Genomic DNA, 22,155 nt, shown 5'->3' on the forward strand with positions numbered 1-22,155 from the left:
AGATGGTGTGTTAGAGATGCATGTCAGTTGGGTTTATGTCACTATTTCCAGTTAGAAAATGGTTTTAGTTCTCATCCCCCACCCCCTCCCCTCTACTTCCTCCCCTTACCCCCAGCTTACCCGGGAGATCTCATCTATTTCCCCCTCAGGGAAATCCATGCATCCCTCTTAGGGTCTTCCTTTTTACCTAGCTTTTCTGAGGTTGTGGGGTGTGGTCTGGTTGGCCTTTGCTTTACATCTAGTGTCCATTTATGTGAGTACATGCTGTGCTTGTCTTTCTGTGTCTGGGTTACCTCATTCAGGATGATTTTCTAGTTTCATCCATTTGCCTGCAGATTTCATGATGTCAGTTTTTTACAGCTGAGTAACTCCATTGTGTAAATGTACCACATTTAAATGAATAAAAGATGTAAAATAAAAAAGGAAGAAAATGTTCTTTATGCCCTTTTTAGTAGCTACAGAATGAGCTACCCAAGTGAGTTCTTACTGCATATACAAAGTTGTTCCTTTTACCGCACAATGGTGCGCCTGTGTGCTGTTTGGAAATTTTGGCCTAGAAAGGTTATTTCTTCTGTATTTCATTTTGTAATTGTGCATGTGTGAGAATGTGGGCATGCATGTAGCAGGGAGGGTGGGTGGACGACTTTGGAGAGTCTGTTCTTTCCTTCTTCCATAGGTTATGGACCTCAAAGTCATTATCTAGCTGCTCAGAGAACACTTTTGCCTCCTGAGCTATCTCATTGGCTTGGAAGTTATTTTTCATGTTTAAGGGAGATGAGCATATTAGTGCATGCCTACAATCCCTGCACACAAGGAGGCAGAAATAAGAGGATTAATGTTTCATAGCCAGCCGGGAATTGTGGCACACGACTTTGATTTCAACATTTGGAAGTTAGAGGCAGGTGGATGTCTGTGAGTTCAAGAACTACTGACCCTGCCTAAAAAATAAAATAAAATATTTGAAGACCAGCCCAGGCTATAATTAAAGTACACTGTCTTTGTTATTTTTATGATGCTTGAGGGTAAATTTGAGCAGCAGGACTTTGACCTGGCCATCTTTTTCAGCAGGGTATCACCCTGTTAGCATACTGTATTCTGGGATTCATAGACATGACAATTTGGAGCTTGTGTGTGTGTGTATGTGTGTGTGCACACACTTTACTTATAAAATGCCTACCATTTCAGTTATTAGTTGTTGCAACTTGATGTATTTAATTATTGTCTTCTCTCCCGTTTTCTCCCAAGGAATAATGGGATTGCAATGGGCAAAACACCTTGGAGATGCAGTCAAAGTTACAATTAATGACTTGAATGAAAACTCTGTGACTTTGATTCAGAAAAACTGCCACTTAAACAAATTGAAAGTGGTGGTAGACAGTGAGGAGAAAGAAGAGGGTGATGCCCTTGAGGAAGATGACACTCTTGGTGATATCCAGGTCACCAGGATGGACGCCAATGTACTAATGCACCTGAGATCTTTTGATTTCATGTAAGTGAAAAACACTTGTCAAGTAGATTAAACAGGTCTACTGAAGGTGGGTGCTTTTAAATTAAAGAAACTTGTGGTGGTTTATTTTAATACAGTTTTTGGCCTTGGCCTGAGATTCCCAATAAGAAAAATTTCAGACTTCCTGGGAATGAACTTTTTCTCTTAGGCTAATTTGTTCCATGTGTTTGACATGTCACTGACTATTTTATTTATTTTTAAAACCTAATTAAATATTTAAAAGAGGTTGGCAAAGTACACTTTTTCCGCCTCAATTTTTTGAGACAGTCTCCCTATTAGCCTAGGCTGACTTCAAACTGGAAATCCTCCTGCCTCCACCTCCTCAGTGCTAGACTACAGGTGTGTTGCCATCACACCTGGCTGGCAAACTACTTTTGAACCTGTGGACTTTCATCATTAGAATAACATTGGTATCCTGTGGCCTATCGATGCAAACTCAGATATGTCTGTTTTCTTTCTGATTTTAGACACCTAGACCCTTTTGGAACATCAGTGAACTACCTAGACTCTGCATTCAGAAACGTAAGAAACCTTGGCATAGTATCAGTGACTTCTACAGATATCAGTTCCTTATATGCCAAGGCACAGCATGTTGCCCGGCGTCACTATGGATGTAACATTGTCCGAACAGAGTATTACAAGGAACTAGCAGCCAGAATTGTCGTAGCTGCAGTGGCAAGGTACCAAATTGCCAATGGTGTTCCTAATGTTTTAGTGTGTCTCATGATCTTAAAGGGATAATACTATGAATGAATGCTTATTTTTGAAAATATGCGTGAATTTTTAAATTCTGTATCCCTTATATGTAATTTTAATTTGATTTATTTTAGTGGTTTTAATTTTATGGTCTTTTCTTTCTTTTTTTTTTCCATGTATTCATTTATTTCATGTGTGTTTCTATAGGTGCATGTGTGGAGGTCAGAGGACAGCTTGGAATAGTCGGTTCTCTCCTTCCACCATGTGGGCCTGGGGGTCAGCCTCAGTTCTCAGGCCAGCAGCACACTTACCCACTGAGCCATTTTCATGGCCTATTATTCTTGTGTTTTGTTAGAACTTAAACATTTATATCTGAAATACAAAAGAGAAACAAAGAAAGTAAAAGTTAATTTCAGATCTGTCTTAATTCATTGATTACAAGAGTAGGGAAGAGGTAGCAACATAAAAAGGAGAAATAAAAGTTATTTTTAGATTTATAAGCTATTTGAAAGATCTTTTCATCTTCGAATAGTCTGAATAAAGTGATGGCTTCTAACTTGATTCTGAAAATGACCTTGTAAAATGGAAGGTTGTAAAATGGAATTGAGAACTGTTGAAATGAAAGATTATTATCTACCATATACAGAATTTTATGCCACAAAAAATATTTTCATTTATTTATTTATTATGTATACAATATTCTGTCTGTGTGTATGCCTACTGGCCAGAAGAGGGCACCAGACCCCATTACAGATGGTTGTGAGCCACCATGTGGTTGCTGGGAATTGAACTCAGGACCTTTGGTAGAGCAGGCAATGCTCTTAACCTCTGAGCCATCTCTCCAGCCCCACAAAAAATATTTTCAATATTTATTTTTGTATTTGTGTGCATGTGTACGTGTGTGTGTGGATGTGTGGATGTGTCTGCCACATGCATGCAGGAACCCACTAGGGTCAGAAAAGGGCATCAGATCCTCTGGAGCTAGAGTTACAGGCATTTGTGAGCCATCTTTCCAGCCCCCTGTAAGAATAACTTAATAATGCAGTTTGTTACTTAGAATATCATAATGGATGATCAGCCTATTCACTTGCCACCCAAACACAGGTTCTGCGGGATTCCCGTGCGAATTCTTACCTCAGGAAATTACAGGTTCTTAGTACTCCTCGGGCTTCGGCATGTGTGAAGTGAACAGCAACCCTGATGTACAGTTCGCACATGATGCTGTGTACTCAGGCTTGGGAGTGGGGTGTCTTATAGAAGCAAATCCAGAGAGTCCACACAACCGCAGAGGAAAGGGCCTTGACTGGCTCTCACTGCATAGTCAGCAGCTAGCAAATAATCCTGCATACAGTCAGTAGTCAGTAAACGCATGTGGTTGTAAGAAGCTTTTTAGTACAAACTAGATTAAACTCAGACTAGTGGTCATGATTACAGAGAAGAGTCATGTGGAATGACAGAGGCTACAGTCCCAAGCTATTCTGAAGGGGAAATGTCTAGAGACAGAAGACCTGGACTAACAACCCTCCTTTCCTGTATTTCAGTCTGTGTGAGTCGTGGTAATGATCCTTTGGAAGCACTGTTACTAGAGATTGAGTTTCCCACAGTCCACCCATAGTTTGCTGTCAGGTTAGCTCTGTCAGTACAGTGCTATACAGAGGAAATGAAGAGCCATCAAAATAGCTTGTGACTTTTTTTTTTTTGACAGAGCTGCAGCACGATGCAACAAAGGCATAGAAGTGCTGTTCGCAGTGGCTCTGGAACATTTTGTTCTGGTAGTTGTGCGGGTCTTAAGGGGGCCTACTTCGGCAGACGAGACTGCCAAGAAAATCCAGTACCTGATCCACTGTCAGTGGTGCGAAGAGAGGATCTTTCAGAAGGATGGTAACATGGTAGAAGGTGAGCCCATCACATCCTAATCATGCGTGCTAGGCTTTGCTTTCAAACATTACTGCTGGGGAGGTGAGTTGAAGCACTCCTGGGACACAGCAGCTGTCTTACCCATTGCTGTCCTGTTAAGTTCTTGGTATTTTTTTTCATGGGTTTTTTAAATGTTTGTGGGTGTTAGGCCTACATATATATCTTGGTATGTGTCTGGTACCTGCAGAGGCCAGAAGAAGGCATTGGATCTCCTGGAAGTGGAGTTACAGACAATTGTGAGCCTCTGTGGGTGCTGGAAATCAAACCTAAATCCTCTGGAAGAGCATCCAATGCTCTTAACTGTTGAGGTATCTCTTCAGCCCTTGAATTAGAATTCTTAAGAACTCATTATTTAAAAAAAAAAAAATTAAAATAGTTTACCTCTTGCTGTATATATTGCCAGGATTTTTATTTCTTGCTTCAGTTTTTTTCTTTGTTTTTTAAATGTAGGTTTTGTTTGTTTCCTGATGGTAAAGTTACATATACTCTGGCTTTTATTTACAAAGGTATTCCTGTTCCTAAGTACTTCAGGGGGTTTAGGTTTTACTGACTACCCGGCACATCTCCTCTATTAGACTATACATTTTTTATTTTATACTGAGTCCGTATCTACTTGAGTTTGTTTCTGACTGTTTTGTAGCTAATCGTACACCTCTGTCACACCAACTGCAAAGTGTCTCACATATCACAGCATTGATGACCTTGAACTTTTTTTTAACTGATTTTATTTACTTCTTGTCTGTATATGTATGTGAGTTTGCCATGGTGTGCATGAGAACGTCAGAGTACAATCTGTGGGAGTCAGTTCTTTCCAAGTCATGTGGGTCCCAGGGATCAAACACTAGTTGTCAGCCTTGTCACCAAGGTGGCAAGCACCTTTACTCTTTGAACCGCCTCACTGGCCTTAGCCTTGAACTTCTGATAGTCCTGCCTCTACCTCCGAGATGCTTAGATTCTAGGTATACTGCCAAGGATATACTACCAAGCCTGGTTTGTGAGGTGCTCTGGATCAAGCTCGGGTTTTGTGCATTGCTAGGTAAGCAAAGCAGTCTTTCAACTAAACCACATCCCCAGGCCTAACTTTTATTTATTATGCTAGGGATCAAAACCAGCCAGGCAATGAACAACTGAGCTATTTCTCCTGCCCTGTGTAACAAAATGATAATATCAAATAGACTAGAACTGATTGATTTTATCAGACTGTTCCATAAAAGCCAGTGATCAATCTAGGAATAACCTGGAGTTGGGGGAGTTTAATTGAAGAGAGGGTTTTTTTGTTGTTGTTCTTGTTCTTGTTCTTGTTATTTGTTTTTCATTTCACAAGACAGGGGTCTCACTATTTAGCTGTCCTTGAACTCACTATGTAGACCAGGCACGCTGACCTAAAAATATGCACCACCATGCCTGGTAAGAGGTTCTATTTTTTTTTCCAAGACAGGGCTTTTTTTCTGACTGTCCTGGAACTCGCTCTGTAGACCAGAGATTCACCTGCCTCTACCTTCCAAGTGCTGGGATTAAAGGCGTGTGCCACCACCGCCTGGTGAGGTTCTAATTTTTAAAAGGACTCATTTTAAGGGCCGACAGTGCAGCTCAGTAGTAGAGCATTTGCCTAACATGAATGAGGTCCTGGCTCAACCCCCAGCACCACTAACATGAATAAATAAATAACCAGTCTTCCATAAGACTGCGTTTCAGTCCCCAGTACCCACACAGCAGCTGCCTCCAACTCTAGTTCCAGGGGATCTGACACCCACACAGATACACAGATAAAAACATACAAGCAAAATAACAATGCACATAAAATTTTAAAAACTAAAATAAAATGAAAATGTTAAAAAATAATAAGACAGTTGCTTTCTGATTTTTTTTTTTTTCGAGACAGGGTTTCTCCGTAGCTTTTGGTTCCTGTCCTGGAACTAGCTCTTGTAGACCAGGTTGGCCTCGAACTCACAGAGATCCGCCTGCCTCTGCCTCCTGAGTGCTGGGATTAAAGGCGTGCGCCACCACTGCCCGGCTGCTTTCTGATTTTTAACCATTGCCTGTGACAGACCAATGACTACAAAGGAGCAATGAGCACCTGCTTTGTTCTGAGACAGTGAAGAGATGTTTCCCCGATATTTAACCATATTCATATACCCAGTTATATAAATCTAAGTATAATACCATTCCAAAGGCTTTGAGGTGGCATCCCCCATCTCTGTGGGAAGTTGAACATTACTTATTAAGAGCAACACTATTTTGATAAACCAGTGGTACTATTTATGGAACCAAATTGCTATTTTTAATGATCATATCCACTTTACCTTAAATCGGAACTGTTCAACAAAAATATTTTGTTAGCTATTCATGATCTGTATTCTGGTTTATGAATCAAATTATGGTACACATTAAAAGTAATGAGACATTTATTTTATAATAAATAAGGCAGTGGTATTACTCACTAGTAGCCTTTTTAAGACAAGCCATTAAGTCTGCCCTTTCTTCTCCCTTCTTAATTCTGGTGAATATCATTTTGTCCCAGGGATATTCTCTCTAGGATTCTCCAAGTATTCTGCCCACTGTCCTCTCCCAGGTAACACCTTTGCTCTTTGCATCTGTGTAGAGAATCCAGCGGCCTGACCTGGCTTCCACCCAAACAAACCAAGGAGATTTGGTCCAGTCTTAATTTTGCCACCATTTTCAGTGTAGTGCTGGGCACGCTTTTGAACAAAAAATCTTCTTCCTTTTCTCAACATCACCCATTTTTAACTAATTTTTTCCCCACTGCTCAACACTGCAGACATTTCCACCTGAAGCTGAACATCCTGGTCTTGTGGTTGAAGTTTTTAACAGTGCCTCCCTTCAAAAGGCTTTAAGGATTACATTTTCAAGTACACAAAAAATTCTTAACACAGTACCTGGTACATAGTAGGTCCTCAGTACATAGTTATTAATATAACAGTTATAGCACTTGCATTTGTCATTTATCCTTTATGTTTTTGTGTTTTGCTTTTACAGAAAACCCATATAGACAGCTGCCCTGTAATTGTCATGGAAGCATGCCTGGCAAGACAGCAATAGAACTCGGGCCTCTGTGGTATGTGCCTAAAGACAGTCGAGTTTGATTTACTGGTTGTCAGCTTTTGATGTGTTAGCAAATAATTATGGCTCCCCTTCTCCTGAGACCCTGAAGTATTTCAGATTTTCTCTAATTTTCTAAAAGGTGGTAGAACAAAAGAAAGGCTGGATATGCAAACTAAATAACTTGTGTCTGCGTAGTAAGAAAGGCTATTTGGTTTTTGAAGATTTATTTATTTATTATGTATACAGTATTCTCAGTACTCTTCCTGCAGGCCAGAAGAGGGCACAGATCTCATTACAGATGGTTGTGAGCCACCATGTGGTTGCTGGGAATTGAACTCAGGACCTTTGGAAGAGCAGGTGGTGCTCTTAACCACTGAGCCATCTCTCCAGCCCCGGCTATTTGGTTTTTGGAAGATGGTGTCTCTAAGGTGAGGCAAGGTCTCAGCAGTTGGGAGCCCTTGCTTTGCAGAGAGGATGGACGTTGACTTCCCTGCACCCATCAAGTGGCTCACAGCTATGTATACCTCCAGCTCCAGGGAATCCAACACCACTGCTAACCACCACCTCCATAGGCACCTGTACACACATGCACATTCCCACACACCATACTTAATTAAAAATACAAGAAATCTTTTAAACACAGAGTCCCATATAACAGGCAAGCCCTGACTTCAAACTTGCTGATTTGTTGTTGTTCACCTCTTGTGTGTGATGGCAGGTGCATGTGTGCATGCCACGGTGTTACGTGAAAGTCAGAGGACAGCGTGCTGTCAGTCCTCACCTCTGCCTCTTGTTCTACCACTGCACCTGCCAGGTGGAGCCTCCACCAATTGTCTCCACCACCTAGGTCTCTATAGGAGCACCAAGATGAGATTAATCCCTTACAAACATTCGAAGAGTAATTGAGCAAGCCCTACCTTCTAGTACTTTCTTACCTATATCATCTCCCACACAATGATCCTACTCACTGGTTACAGAACAGAAATTGTCACTAACAGGTTGCTGGCTCCAGAAAGATGATCTAGCCTAGCCCAGTCAGCTCCCTCATTTCATGAAGAAGGAAATTATGGGATGGTGTTTTTAAGTGCTTGCTAGAACTAACCAAAATAATTATTATAGTTATTATTATTACTACTATTATTATTATTATCTATTACCTATTATTATTAACTATTGGTGTTATTGTTGTTGTTATTATTGAGCTAGAATTTAGTTTTTCCAACTTCTAGGCCTGAGTCTTGTCTTTGACTTCTTCCTCACAGCCATCAAGCCTTTTCCCTCTCCCCAAACCTCAGTTTAGTAATACATCCCATCTCAAGTCTCTCAGTGTCTCGACCTAAATAATCTTTAAATTCCCTTCAACATATCTTACATTGACTACTCATTTTGTACTTTAAATGGCCCTTTAGTATATGCTTACTGTCTAATATTTTATATTTACCACTTTATAGCTACTACTCAGTGAAGAGCCTTTGTACAAAGCATGGTAATAGGCTATCTCATTCCATGACAAGTCTGTGAGGAATTTTATTTACAGTAGCATGATTAAGACACAGAAGGAAAGATGGGGCCTGATGGTGTAGGCCAGTAATCCCAGCTACTCCTGAGGCAAGAGGATCACAAGGTCCAGGCCTGTCTACAGTGACTTTTTGGACTCTATATGTGAGTTCAAGACCAGCCTGGGCAACTTAGTGAAACTGTTGGGGAGAGGAGAATTGAAAAAAAAAAAAAAAGCAAAAAATACAGATTCAGTGGTAAAGCATTTTTGTAGCATGCAAACTCCAGTCCTGGGAGGAGAACACAGGAGTTATGGTTCAAGTTGAACTACATTGCTAGTGGGTGGAGCCAGGATTGGAATTTCTGTGGTTTAATTCACATTTTGTCAGCTACGCCTATGCTGTTCAAATTAAATGGAGGCATTCACTCCTGAGCCTCTGAAACAGGGCCTTACTCTGTAGCCTTAGCTAGCTTGAATCTCCTGTGTAGAGCAGGCTAGCCTTAAAGTCACAGAGACCCACCTGTCTGCCTCCACAGTGCTGGGCATTTTTAACTATAGTCCTCACACAGGCACCAACACAGAGGGAGACATACTGTTCCTTGCTAGATGCATTGTGGAAGTTTACGCTTGGCATTATGTTCTGTACGGTAAGAGTTTTGCAGGCTGTTACGAAGTCAAGTTTTCTTTTCTGTCTGACTGTGTTCTCCACAAACCTACTCCATGTTTCATAGCATTCTGTAACTTATGAGCGCCAATAAGTTTTTGTTGATTTTATGTGAATGAAATTTTTTGGCTAATCTTAGTAGTTTCCAGAGCTAACATGATTAAAAAGGATGAGAAATTAGTTTGTAAAAATACTAAACTAGAAATTCCTGAATTTCAATATTATTCTATCTCATAATTTGTTATATATTTTAGTTAATTAGAAGACTTTTTTAAGTAAATAAACATTTCTCAAATCCAGTTTTCTATTTATTCTCTTCCTTTCCAGGTCAAGTTCCCTTTTCAATACTGGATTTCTGAAAAGAATGCTATTTGAGTCTCTTCACCACGGTTTGGATGACATTCAGCCCCTAGTAAAGACGCTGATCTTTGAATCAGAGTGTGCTCCCCAGAGTCAGTGTTCAAATCTCAGCAAACAAGGTGACTCTAGCTTGCTCGGCTATCCTTGATGTTATAATCAAAATGATGTAATATGCTTTAATTTTTTAATTTTTTTTATTCTATTTTTTTGAGGCAAGGGCACATGTAGCTCATGCTGGCCTTGATTGTTTGTTTTGGTTTTTTGAGACAGGGTTTCCCTGTAGCTTTGGGACCTGTCCTAGAACTAGCTCTTGTAGACCAGGCTGGCCTTGAACTCACTGAGATCCACCTGCCTCTGCCTCGCAAATGCTGGGATTAAAGGTTTGCGCCACCACCCGGCTTCCAGGCTAGCCTTGAAACCCTTATTTTCCTGCCTTTACCTCCAGAGGCTGAGCATCTACTGCCATCGTGCCACCCCTCCGTTCTCTTTCTACTCTTCTATAAAGAGACACTGTAGGTGACTGTAAAAGTAGATATAGCCCAGACTTTTGGTGATGCCCATTGAAAGGCAGAAAGTCAATTGATATCACTCAGTAAAGCTGATTGTTATTCCTTAGATAGGCATTTGTCAGTTTGCCTGGCTTTGATCTAAGGGGAGGGCATAGTAGTCTTTATGCTTTTGTAAGTACTAAGAAGAGGCTACTATTACAGACTTCGAATTATCATTTGCTTTTCTTTGGAAGACAGGATCTTCCTGTGTAGCTAGACTGGTCTAGAACTCAGATCTGTCTGCCTGTACTTTTCAGGTGCTGAAATAAAACATGTATGCCACCATGCCCAGCCAAAAATATATTTTTAAATTTATTTTATTATTATTACTATGTATGTGTTTGATAAGTATGTGTAGGCATATGTGTGGAGGTCAGACAGACTTTACAAAGTCAGGTCTGTCCTACCTTTACATGGGCTCTAGGAATTGAACTCATATTGCAAGCGCTTTTACCAGCTGAGCTATCTCACTGGCCCAGGAAGTTAAAAAACATCATTCTTACATATTCAAAATGTGGAAGGGATTCCAGTTTTATTTAAACATTAAATTGCTACTTAATGTCACCTATAAATATTTTTCCCATTTGTTTTTATTTTAGAAGAAAATGGTGTATTTATTAAAACTACCGATGATACCACAGTAGATATTTACAGTGCACAGGGTATGTATATTTGTACTGTATAACTGTTAAGTATCAGTGCATTCTAAATGTGTCTTAAATACAGATTTAAAAACAGAACATAGATAGCATTAAAGCTGACAAGCAACAGCCTATAATTCTAAGCTATAATATCGTAGTAGTGATTGCTCACTTAAATAGTCAATGGAAAGAAAAACTTAAAATTCCTGTTGAGAGTATATGCTTTAATAATGTGCCAATCATGTCATTTAGCATCTTCATCTAATTTGGTAGAATGCAAGTCACTGAAAATGATAGTGTGCTGAACAGCACTTGGCTCTCAGCACTGTTCCACCTCATTGTGTTGGTAGTGGATCATTTACCAGAATCTTCATTTTTAGCAGAAATGTCTTAAATCATTTTAAGAATAGAAAGTAAAACAAATGCTTTAACATATTTTTTAAAGCTTTATTTATTATGTGTATTGTTCTGCCTGCATGTATGCCTGCAGGCCAGAAGAGGGCACCAGATCTCATTACAGATAGTTATAAGCCACCATGTGGTTGCTGGGAATTGAACTCAGGACCTCTGGAAGAGCAGCCAGTGCCATCTCTCTGAGCCCCTCTTACATCTAATCTAAGATAAGGAAGTTGAACTACCCTCTATGGCTGTTCTGTGTCATAGACCTTTATACTTTATATCAGCGCAGCACAGGTGAAAAGAGAATACGTATGCTGCTTCTAATAGTTACTATTAAGGTATTATGTTGGATTTCTTCATCGTAGGCTTTTCTATAATTTGTTCTACATTACAGATGTATTTTTTTCATTAGAAGTCACACTGATCATGTAACAATACAATCATATTTTATTTATCTGGTTTAATTTTAATTTGGGGGTCCCAAATCATTTTCATTTTATTGTAAAGAGGAAACAGTTCAACAATAATTTATCTTTGGATATGATTTACCAGTTTCATGCAGTACATTTGCTTTCTAGGCACTTGTGTTTAAGCAGGTATCAATTGTTTGTCCTGAAGAAATAGCATGTGAAGATAACACCTTCATATAATCAAGGCTTAGCTGGGTACCATGACATATTCCTGTAGTACCAGCAATGGCAGGAGGACCTCTTGAGCTTACAGCTTTAAGACAAAGCTCTTGTCTAGCCTAGACAAGAATAAGACATATATAATAATCATAGGCTGAAAGTTGGAGCAAAATTTCCTTTTAGTATTTGAAGTCTCAGTTGCTGTGTGTGTGTGTGTGTGTGTGTGCACATGCACACACTTGAGCCTTTAGAAAGATGGCCTGCCGGAATAACTTGTCTGCCTCCTTCCACCTAAAATGGAAAGACTAAGTACAGTGTTGAGAAATAGGCAACGGGATCATGTATTATATTTGATCAGTCTGTGACAGCACTCTTGAAACTCGTGTGTATATCAGGGAAGGTGTGTGCAGGTGTGACTGTGGTAAGTCAGAGTCCAGAGCACTGGGTCACCATGTGGGTGCTGAGAACTGAGTGTTCTTAACTGAGACATCTCTCTTGCCCTTTTTGATTTTAAGATTTTTTTTTTTTGAGAATTTCATACATAGGTGGTTCTGTTGTTTTTCACATTCATTGAAGACTTACTATGTATCAGTAAAGCATTCAGGTATAAAAAAAAATGAATGACATTGCCCCGAGGAATCTAGAATATAGTTTAGAGAGAAAAGATTTACACATACAGAAGACCTGCATACAAGAACAAGGAAAAAGAACGACAGACTTTAGTCAGTCTGGTGGTGCAGTATGTTCTCTAGGGAATGGAGAAGTCATAGGCCCTAGGTTCATTAACAGGCTTCATACAGGAAGTACAAACAGAGCCTCAAGGAAGGTAGAAGGAAGTCCCGACTCAAGCAACAGTTGAACACATTACATGAGTGAAGGACAGTCTGAATTCTGTTGCCAACAAAATTATAAGGCATTCCATCCGCAGTGTTTAAGAGCATACTTACTCTGTGTGTTCCAGGAAAGAGGAAAAGCAGTGAAGCAATGATAAATACAGCCAAGAAGCAGAAGGTCGAGGCCAGTGCTGCGCATCCTCCCTTCTATTACAATATCCACAGACACAGCATCAAAGGGATGAATATGCCAAAGTAAGGCCACCCGTGGCAGAATGTTTATCTCATATTTTAATAACATTGTGATTTAAGTCAAAACACAAGAACCTAATAACTTTTACTTTCCCTATTGCAGGTTAAAAAAGTTTTTGTGCTGTCTTTCCCAAGCAGGCTTTCGAGTAAGCCGAACTCACTTTGACCCGATGGGTATTCGTACAGATGCACCTCTGATGCAGTTCAAATCTATCCTGTTAAAGTACAGCACCCCCACTTACACTGGAGGACAATCAGAAGGTCCCATGCAGTCAGCATCTGAGGATACGGTAGCTGACAGGGTTGAAATGTCAGTGAAGGACAAAGCGGAAGCAAGTGGCTGCAGAAGGTGGTAAACGCAAGAAGCGTTTCTTCTCAGGGTTCTTATGATGGCCCCATGACTCTGTACCAACTGTAATCCTTTTTTTATTCTTTCAACTTAGTGATATAAGATAAAAAATTTAAAAAGCATTGTTTTCATTCAGAAAATTGGCTGTTTCTGACTTGGCTGGTGTGAGAGCTTTGCTTTTTAAGTTTTTATTATTTTAAAGAAAAAATTTAATAAAAACATTTCACGATGAAACCATGATTTTGACTGAGCTCACCTTACTGTTCAGTAATCTAGAAATTTTTCATGTTTCTCTTGGAAATTGAGCATGTTCTGAAAGTCATTCTTTATACTTTCTGGCACAAAGGATTAAACCTAGAGGCTCTGGCTCTCCAGTAGCTGGGATGCAGGCATGCACCAAGTACCCAGCTTAGCATTGATTCGTGATAGCATCTCTACTGGTTTATGGTGTCTATTCTCATATATAACATACAAAATAAATCTGGAGAATATAGTATAGTAAATATAGTAAAATAGTAAGAATAGTAAATGTTCTTCTACATGACTCACTTGAAATACAATTCTAAAAAAATTCTTATTTTTGAGAAGTCATACTTCTCATTGTTTTCCTTGAAGCTTTTTAGAAATTCAGTACTTGCCTGCTACAAAACTACATTTTTCAAGTTTATATTCTAGATGACTAAACTTCAGAATAAGACTTTTGTCAAAATAACTGATGTCATTGTTATAATAATATCCACAAATATGAAATCCCAGAGGGGTTTTTTGTTTTGGTTTGTTTTTTTGTTTGTTTTGTTTTGTTTTTCTAGACAAGGTTTCTCTGTAGCTTTGGAGCCAGTCCTAGAGCTAGCTCTTGTAGACCAGGCTAGCCTCGAATTCACAGAGATCCACCTCCCAAGGGCGTTCTTGGTTTGTTTTTTGTTTGTTTGTTTTTAGTGGGGGAGAGGATGGGTTCTGTTTATTTTGTTTTTGAAACAGGGTCTGAACTATAGCGCTGACTGACCTGGACCTCACTATGTAGATCAGGCTGGTTTCAGATTCAGAGATCCTCCAGCCTCTGCCTCTTGTGCTGGAACTAATGGTTTGTGCTACCACACCCTGATTTAAGAACCTAATTTGACACAGAAGCATGTGATTTACCATCATCTGAAATATATTTAAGTAATAGATTTACATATGAAAGCAAATTTTAAAAAAAACATGAGGTTTTAGGGAGTAGTTTGACACTATGACTCGGCACTGGACCACCCTGAAAAGAATAGACCTTAAAACGCTGCAGGTAAGAGCACATGTTCTTGTAGAGGATTGGAGTTTGTACACAAAACTATCCATAACTCCAGTTTTTGGGAAACCAGTGCCTTCTGATGTCCCTTAGCACCAGGCATGCACATGGTTCAAGTACATAGATGTAGACAAAACATTCATACATTTTTTTAAAAAGGTTTTTAAATGTCATGTAAAATAATAGCAACTTCGTTCCTATAACATAGTGTTTGAGATGGCTAGATTGTAAAATAATGTAACCAACCCTTCATTAAAATTTAAGAAAACAGGCTGGAGGTGTAGCTCCGTGAAGGAGTGTTTGCCCATTTACAAAGACTTGATCCCCAGCACTGCAGATAAACAAACAAGCCAGCATGCTGACAACGCTAGCAGCTTAAGTTCATACACTAAACGTAACCAGAAGCTGTTTAAGGGCCACAGTGATTAACTTGTGCCAGAATTCTACTTACTATACAAACGTCCATAATACTAGCTCTAGGTCCCAGAATTTAGGATTAACTCCAGACCAGTGGAGTTCTGAAAGGCATGAGGATTTCTTTCTGCACTATGTTTTTTCTCTGCTAAAAAGCTGTAGGTCACTCTGAACTATTGACTGAAATATGGCTAAGGCTTGAGATATTACCAAGATTCTTTCATGAAGGACTTGGAGAAAATACTAAAATCATGTATGGGGTGAACAGTAGTGACTACTCTGGCTTAGGTCACACCAACATTTTTCAGGTATGTAAATCAAATAGGATCGAGAAATTGGTCTTCTCCCGTAGATCACTTGGTAACTAACCAAGTCACAACTATGTATTCAGTCTGCTGATAACCCTGTGGGTGTGACTGCCTATTAAATCACCATACCCACTCTTCTCGTCCAATAGTTACTAATATCCTGTTGGTCTACAGAGACCATTCCAGGACCGCCAGGGCTGTCAGAATTCCTGTCTCCAAAAGCAACAAAAAAGCACTTGGAAGTATTGCTTGCTTGTATTTATGTGAGAACGATACATGGTGTCTTTACAAAAACTATACAATCGGATCTTCAGCAGTTCTTTCAGAGACAGGAAGGACAGCGCAGTAACCTCAAGTGCTGCTGTAAAACTTTGAAGCTCGAGAGCCTTTCAAACCCTAAGTGGACCCTGTGCCTTTATCTATGACAATCATTACAGACATCACAAAATTAAAGTGCTGAATTGCACACAGGCAGTCTGGCAGAAACTTTGGGAACAGAATTGAAATGTTAACTGCTATCTGCCATGAATTCTCCATTTATTAACCCTCCTAATCATATGTTTTATACTCAATTTATGCATTTAGCTCAACTTCATTCTCATTTTCTATGGCCAAAGTTTTCTAAGGACTTAGTTTCAGATTGACAGCAAAACCATCACAAACAAAAATTCTCTGAAGATAACTGGTTAAAAAAATACTAAACTCCTGTTGCTCATTAATTAGTTAGAAAATCTCAATACACATGAGAATCTATCTTGAACATGTCCAATTTGGCAAATTTTTTTGTGTATCTTCAAATCTAAAGCATTCTCACTTAACAGATTAAAAAACCATGGAGTGGGACTAAAGTATTTTGCTAAGGCACAGAAAGACAGTGACTTTTATTGTCTTTATCTTGTTTTTAACAAGACAATACATAATACATTTTAGCAGGTCAAATTAATTCTTTGGAGAAGAGGGAATCGGTCTAAGATGTATTGTAAGTACACTAATAATCTTCATTTAAACATCAGCCACTAAATTAAATGAAGATGATTTGAGCTATCTGACCTTATGTTTTCTGGGTATCCTATATTACACGATATATATTATTTTATATATTGAGAGCGCAGTGGGACACTATCGTGGAAGGATGTATTTTTACAACCTAAAGAATCTCCTCACCCCCAAAACTATCACATTGCATTTCTACAAGAATGGAGTAGTCTGTCTGTGCAAGCCATTTTTTTTTCACTTTGAACTGCATCTTAGTCCTTCTCTCACCCAGTTCCTTGGAAAGCACCGTTCTCTTCTATGCCTCTGAATGTAATTTGCTTAGATTCCGTATGTGACACCATGTCTTTCTCTGCTTGTTTATTCACCTTGTTTATTCATCATTCAGATTCAGCCATGTTGTCACATAATTTTCTTCTGGTATCCAATATATCTACACTTGTATACACACTCATTCACCAATGCTACATAAACAAAATGCTGATCATTTTTTAACAGAGTGCCTATATTTCATGTGAATGGATGTGGCTTGAATGAAAAATGTCCTCCTTGTATTTGGGTATTTGGCCACTTGATTCCCAGTTGGAGGCACTGCCTAGGGAAGTTTAAGTGATGCTGCCTTGCTGGAGAAGTACATCACTAGGGACTATACAGCTTTTCCCTAACTCCTCCAGTTCCCTCTCTGGTTCCTGCTCCCTCCACTTGCTGCCATTCCTCCCCACCATGTTGGACTCTTATTCTTCTGAAACATAAGCCAACACAAACACTTACTTCTTTTTCATTTATTTATTTATTTTTGATTTTTTTGAGATAGGTTTTTCTGCAGCTTTGGAGCCTGTCCTGGAACTAGCTTTTGTAGACCTGAAACTCAGAGATCCGCCTGCCTCTGCCTCCTGAGTGCTGGGAGTAAAGGCGTGCGCCACCACTGCCCAGCTATAAATGTTTCTTCCAAGTTGCACTGATCATGACATTTTATCAAAGCAACAGAAAAACATCTCTAATTGTGTCATGGATATTTGTTTTGGTTTTTGGTGGTGAATAAGTACATAAAATATACCCAATGCATCTAAAGTGGCTAGCACAGAACTCTTATGTAGACCAGACTGACCTAAAACTCAAGAGATTGGAATGCCTCTTGCCTCTGCTTCTTGGGTGCTGGAATCAAAAATGTGTACCACACCCAGCTGAGCTTTCTGTTTAGTATCTGAGGGACCTCTATAGTTTCCCATAATGGCTACACTATCTTACTTCCCACAAGGTATTCTGTTTTCCAAAACTCAGATACTAACCTTTTTGCTCTAATAGTAGCCCTTCTAACACTTTCTGATAATATCTTATAATTTGCACTTTCCAGATAATAGTGATTAAGTAGGGACACCTCATAGTCTATGCAAACACATTTGTACTTTGTTCTAAAAGAACCAACATTTACACACTAACTGTTGAGGGAACCTTCTAACTAGATGTCACCCAAATGACTGTTCTGGAGGAACACAAGACTCAGTGGCCTTAGTGTTTGCACACCCTACTCTGCTGCACAAGGACACATGGTATGGAGAAAAACACCATCACCATCATCCTCAGAGACCTTGACAGGAGGGGCAGGACTGAGCTTTGGGATGATTGAGGGTTCGTCCTCCTTATACAACTGGCTGGCTAAAAAAAATAAGACAGTGTTAGGAAACAAACATCAACAAAGACCACAGGGGCATCGGGATCACAAACCCAGACATGGCCAGCAGCAGCAGCTTGGGCCCAGTTGTCATTATGGCCCCAGCTGGCATCCTAGGCTATGGGCAGCCGCATGGCCTTTGATGGTAATAGGAGCCAGGGACAAAAACAAAGACCCAGACATGGCCCAGGGACACAGTTTGGGCCTGGATATCACTATGGCCCCAGGTAGTAAGTGCAGGTCACCCAAATCTAACCCTGGTGACAGCCCGATCATCAAGTACCTACCTACACAGTCTATGTTAGTAACAGAATCAACAGACCCAGACATTGCCCTCAGCAGCAGTTAGGCCAGGATAGCACCCTGACCACAGGGTAGTCCTTGGACACCAACCTGTCTCCTGATAGCAGCTAAGAACCCGGGCATCCTCACAGGCTTTGGTGATAACAGGAGCCACAGACAACACAGACCCAAACATGGCCCTTGGCCACAGCCTAGGCCAGATGTCTACCTGGTCATGGGTGGCAAGTAAGCCTCCCAAAGCAACTTGTTCCCTAACACATTCACCTCTGATGCAGCTATGGTGAACCAGACCAGGGACCTATGCTGAACAGTCGTAATTCTGAACCACTGTTCCTCCTGCAGACCAGCAAGTCTCCAAAGATACAGAGAAACCCTGCCTTGAAAAAGCCAACCCCCCTCCCCCCAAAAAAAACCAAAACACACAGCATCTAGGAGGTAGAGATGTTGAGCCTGTGTTCAACTCGTCAACCTGTCTAAATGGCAGAGCTGCTGTGTGGTTAAGTAAATCACTAATATGAAGGGATGTCTTGCCAAATAGGAAATATCAGTAAAGAGAAATTAGGAAAACCCCAATAGAAGTTTTGATTGAAAAATACACGGACCAGGGGCTAGGAAGGTGGCTCAGAAATACGACTGTTCACTATAGCTGCATCAGAGGTGAATGTGTTGGGAAACAAGTTGCTTTGGGAGGTTGACATCTGGCCTAGGCTACAGTACACCACCACTGCCCAGCTGCTTTCCTGTTTCTTTACGTGCCTTTTAATATACTGTTGCCAACAAGCAGACTTTCAGAGTGTGATACTGGGTGTGGTGGTGCTGCAGGCCTGTAATCCCAGCATCCACTCCATTACAGCAAATCCAAGGCCACAGCCTGGGCTACTGGAAACCCTGTCTCAAAACTTTACAGCGACAATTTTGGGTATCAGAACTCATTTCCAATTGTGTTTCCTGTCCTTACTGGACTTTGTAAAGTATGTATTTGCCTTGGTAGTTTATTGGTCAGTAACTGACTGGACAGCTTTTGAGCTATCACCTCCTTCCAGCCTTAAGAGCTGTTTTCAGATCACACCTATAACACTCTAGTAATGCACTTTATGTGACTCCTTACCTTTCACAGACAGACAGACCAGGTGGTTTCCATAGCTACCTCTGGGAGACCATTTGTTTTGAAATTGAAGAAAGTAGGGAATGATTAACTTGAAATACTTGCATTTTCTTAAAACTGCCAGAAGCCTTGATTAATTCTAGGTCTTGGAAGAAACTCCTGAGAGCTTGTGGCAGGAGTTCATGTACAAAAAACCAACAGACACAAGTGCTTGCTCATATACAGTGTGCATTACCTTGTTGTGGGATATTTATATATTGTGTGAAGATGTATTGCTGTGATTGGTGTAATAAAGAGCTAAATAACCAATAGCTAGGCAGGAGAGAATAGGCAGGACTTCCAGGAAGAGGGGAACTGAAGAACCTGAAGTAGGCAGGAGATGCCTATGAGACACTGAGGAAGTAAGATATACATTGTAGAAAGGGAAAAGTAGATTAACTGGTTAATTCCTAAGAGCTAGTCAGTCAGTAAAAAGCCTATGCTAAAGGCCAAGCTTTCATAATTAATAAGTCTCCATGCCATTTGAGAGCTGGCCAAGAGAAAGCTGGACAAGAAATTCTTGCTAAGTTACCTTTTGTCAACATGACACAACCAGTCATTTAGAGAGTGGGAACCCAAACTGAGCAACCAAATCCAGAGTGGCCTGTGAGCAGGTCTGTGGAATGTTTTCTTGACTAATGATTTATGTAGGATGGTCCAGCCTACTGTAGTTGATGTCAACCCTGAAGAGGTAGGTGGTCCTGGGTTGTATAAAAACCCAAACTAGAAGCTGGAGAGCTCGGTGATTCAGTGCTTATTCTTGCTACAGGGCCCCATTTCCAGAACCCTCATGGTGGCTCATAATCGTTAAGTCCAGTTCAAGGGACTTGGACACCACCTTCTGACCTCTGTGGGTAGAGACACACACAGGTACAGACACATGTGCAAGCAAAATCTTCACACATAAAACTACAATACTTTAATAAGGCAAACTGAGCAAGCCTGATCAGGGCTCCTACTTAGTCTCTGGTTCAGTTTTAGTCTGACCAAATCCTCCCCAAACTGTTTTTCAATCGAGACTTTAACACCAGCAATAGAAACCAATTATGGATAGATGGACACAGACGCAGACATATACACACACTAAATAAATGTTCAAAAAAAATAAACAGTATATTGGCAAAAGAGCAAGGCCCCAGCTTCTTGGCAGACAGAGGCAGGAAGACTAATCATTTAATCTCCAAGGTTTGAAGCCAATTTGAAATACCTAGAAAAACTTCATCTAAACAAATAGAAGAGCTGAGGACCTGTAGCTCTGTGAAAATGCTCTACTGTGAGGAGGGCCAAGTTAAAACTCAGCACGCATGTACACGCATGCACGCAGGTACACACGCACCAGGATTTGAGTATACATTGCTCTGAAAAACATACATAAATGATGATTGGTAAATACATGAAAAATGTTCAACATGAAGTCATCAGGGAAATCAAAAATAAAACTACAATGAGCTACCAGTTAAGACTGCTTTGTTTGTTTTTTGAGACAGGGCTTTTCTGTGTATCTATGGCTGTCCTGGAACTCACTCTGTAGACCAGGCTGGCCTCGAACTCAGAAATCTGCCTGCCTCTGCCTCCTAAGTAATGGGATTAAAGCTGTGCGCCAACAAGTACAGCAAGATTAGTTATTTTTTATGGGCTGGAGAGATGACTCAGCAGTTAAGGGCACTCACTGGCTGCTCTTGAAGAGGACCTGAGTTCTATAACATGTCAGCTCACACCTGTCTTCAATTCCTTCTAGGGGATTCACGCCTCTGCTGATACCATGCATGGAATAAATAGGGCAAAACAAAAACACACAAAAGTGTAATTTTTTAAAAACGTTAATTTTGGGGTTTCCACATTGTCCTTTTTGCCTTTAAACTGAGTTGTTGAAGGCCTTTATTTCCTAGTGACAGGGTCTAATGTACCCTAGGCTGGCCTTTCTATGTAAAGGCTGACTCAGTCTCTGGCACTCCTTTCTCTGCCACCCTAAGCTTCAAATCACAGGTATGCATTGGCACTCTGGTACCACGCAAGTTTTACACTATGCTGGGAAGCACTCTACTAGTTACAGCTGCATCTATATCTAGTCAAGAAGGTTGACTTTATAGCTCCAAATGTAAACTACTCTTTTCCTATAATCACACTCAGAAGATTGGTATAAAAGGTATGCACACAAAGCTGGGAGGATGGTGGCACACACCATTAATCCCCAACACTCAAGTCAGGAGACAGGCAAATCTCTGTGAATTCAAGGATTGCTTGATTTACAAAGATTTCCAGGACAGCTACCTAGAGAGAGCCCATTAAAGAGACAGAGAAAGGGTAGGTATACATATAGAAATACAACTATGTTTAAGTTGAAATGTTCAAGAAAAATAATGTCCTCATAAGGTTCAAATGATTAAAATTATAGAATACATATTACAAAGTGATAAAGAACCAAGAAACCTAAATATAAAGGGATAAAGAAGGGCTGAATATAAGAGCCACAAGTTATTAAAGAGTATTCCTTGGTTTTGTGAATAAGTATATAAATATATTCAACACTGTAAGTGTAAAGTTTACTGTGAAACCCCACGGCTTCCATTCTGAAGGTCGATTCTAACTACATAATATTCAGAGATGTATAAGTTTTGAGTCTGCTTAACTTTGGTATTTTTATTTGAAAGTTTATAAAATCAAAATAACTTTAAAAAACTAA

General features: G+C 40.0%; 1 protein-coding gene and 1 pseudogene across 3 annotated transcripts in view; one reads left to right on the forward strand and one right to left on the reverse strand.

The window, feature by feature from the left end:
- Positions 1 to 13,596, forward strand: part of Trmt1l (tRNA methyltransferase 1L) — a 30,511-nt gene extending 16,915 nt beyond the window's left edge. For all 3 annotated transcript variants that reach the window (XM_075988212.1, XM_075988213.1, XM_075988214.1), the window contains 8 exons: positions 1,246 to 1,489; positions 1,975 to 2,187; positions 3,909 to 4,099; positions 7,118 to 7,196; positions 9,673 to 9,824; positions 10,853 to 10,915; positions 12,884 to 13,010; positions 13,111 to 13,596. In XM_075988212.1, the coding sequence (XP_075844327.1) occupies positions 1,246 to 1,489; positions 1,975 to 2,187; positions 3,909 to 4,099; positions 7,118 to 7,196; positions 9,673 to 9,824; positions 10,853 to 10,915; positions 12,884 to 13,010; positions 13,111 to 13,363 (1,322 nt within the window). In that variant the 3' untranslated portion in view covers positions 13,364 to 13,596. The remainder of the gene's footprint in view (positions 1 to 1,245; positions 1,490 to 1,974; positions 2,188 to 3,908; positions 4,100 to 7,117; positions 7,197 to 9,672; positions 9,825 to 10,852; positions 10,916 to 12,883; positions 13,011 to 13,110) is intronic.
- On the reverse strand, positions 6,554 to 6,855 carry LOC142859179 (cytochrome c-like; annotated as a pseudogene).
- Positions 13,597 to 22,155: the final 8,559 nt, after the last annotated feature.

The sequence above is a fragment of the Microtus pennsylvanicus genome, chromosome 10 (genome assembly GCF_037038515.1).
Source record: "Microtus pennsylvanicus isolate mMicPen1 chromosome 10, mMicPen1.hap1, whole genome shotgun sequence".
Lineage (NCBI taxonomy): Eukaryota > Metazoa > Chordata > Mammalia > Rodentia > Cricetidae > Microtus > Microtus pennsylvanicus.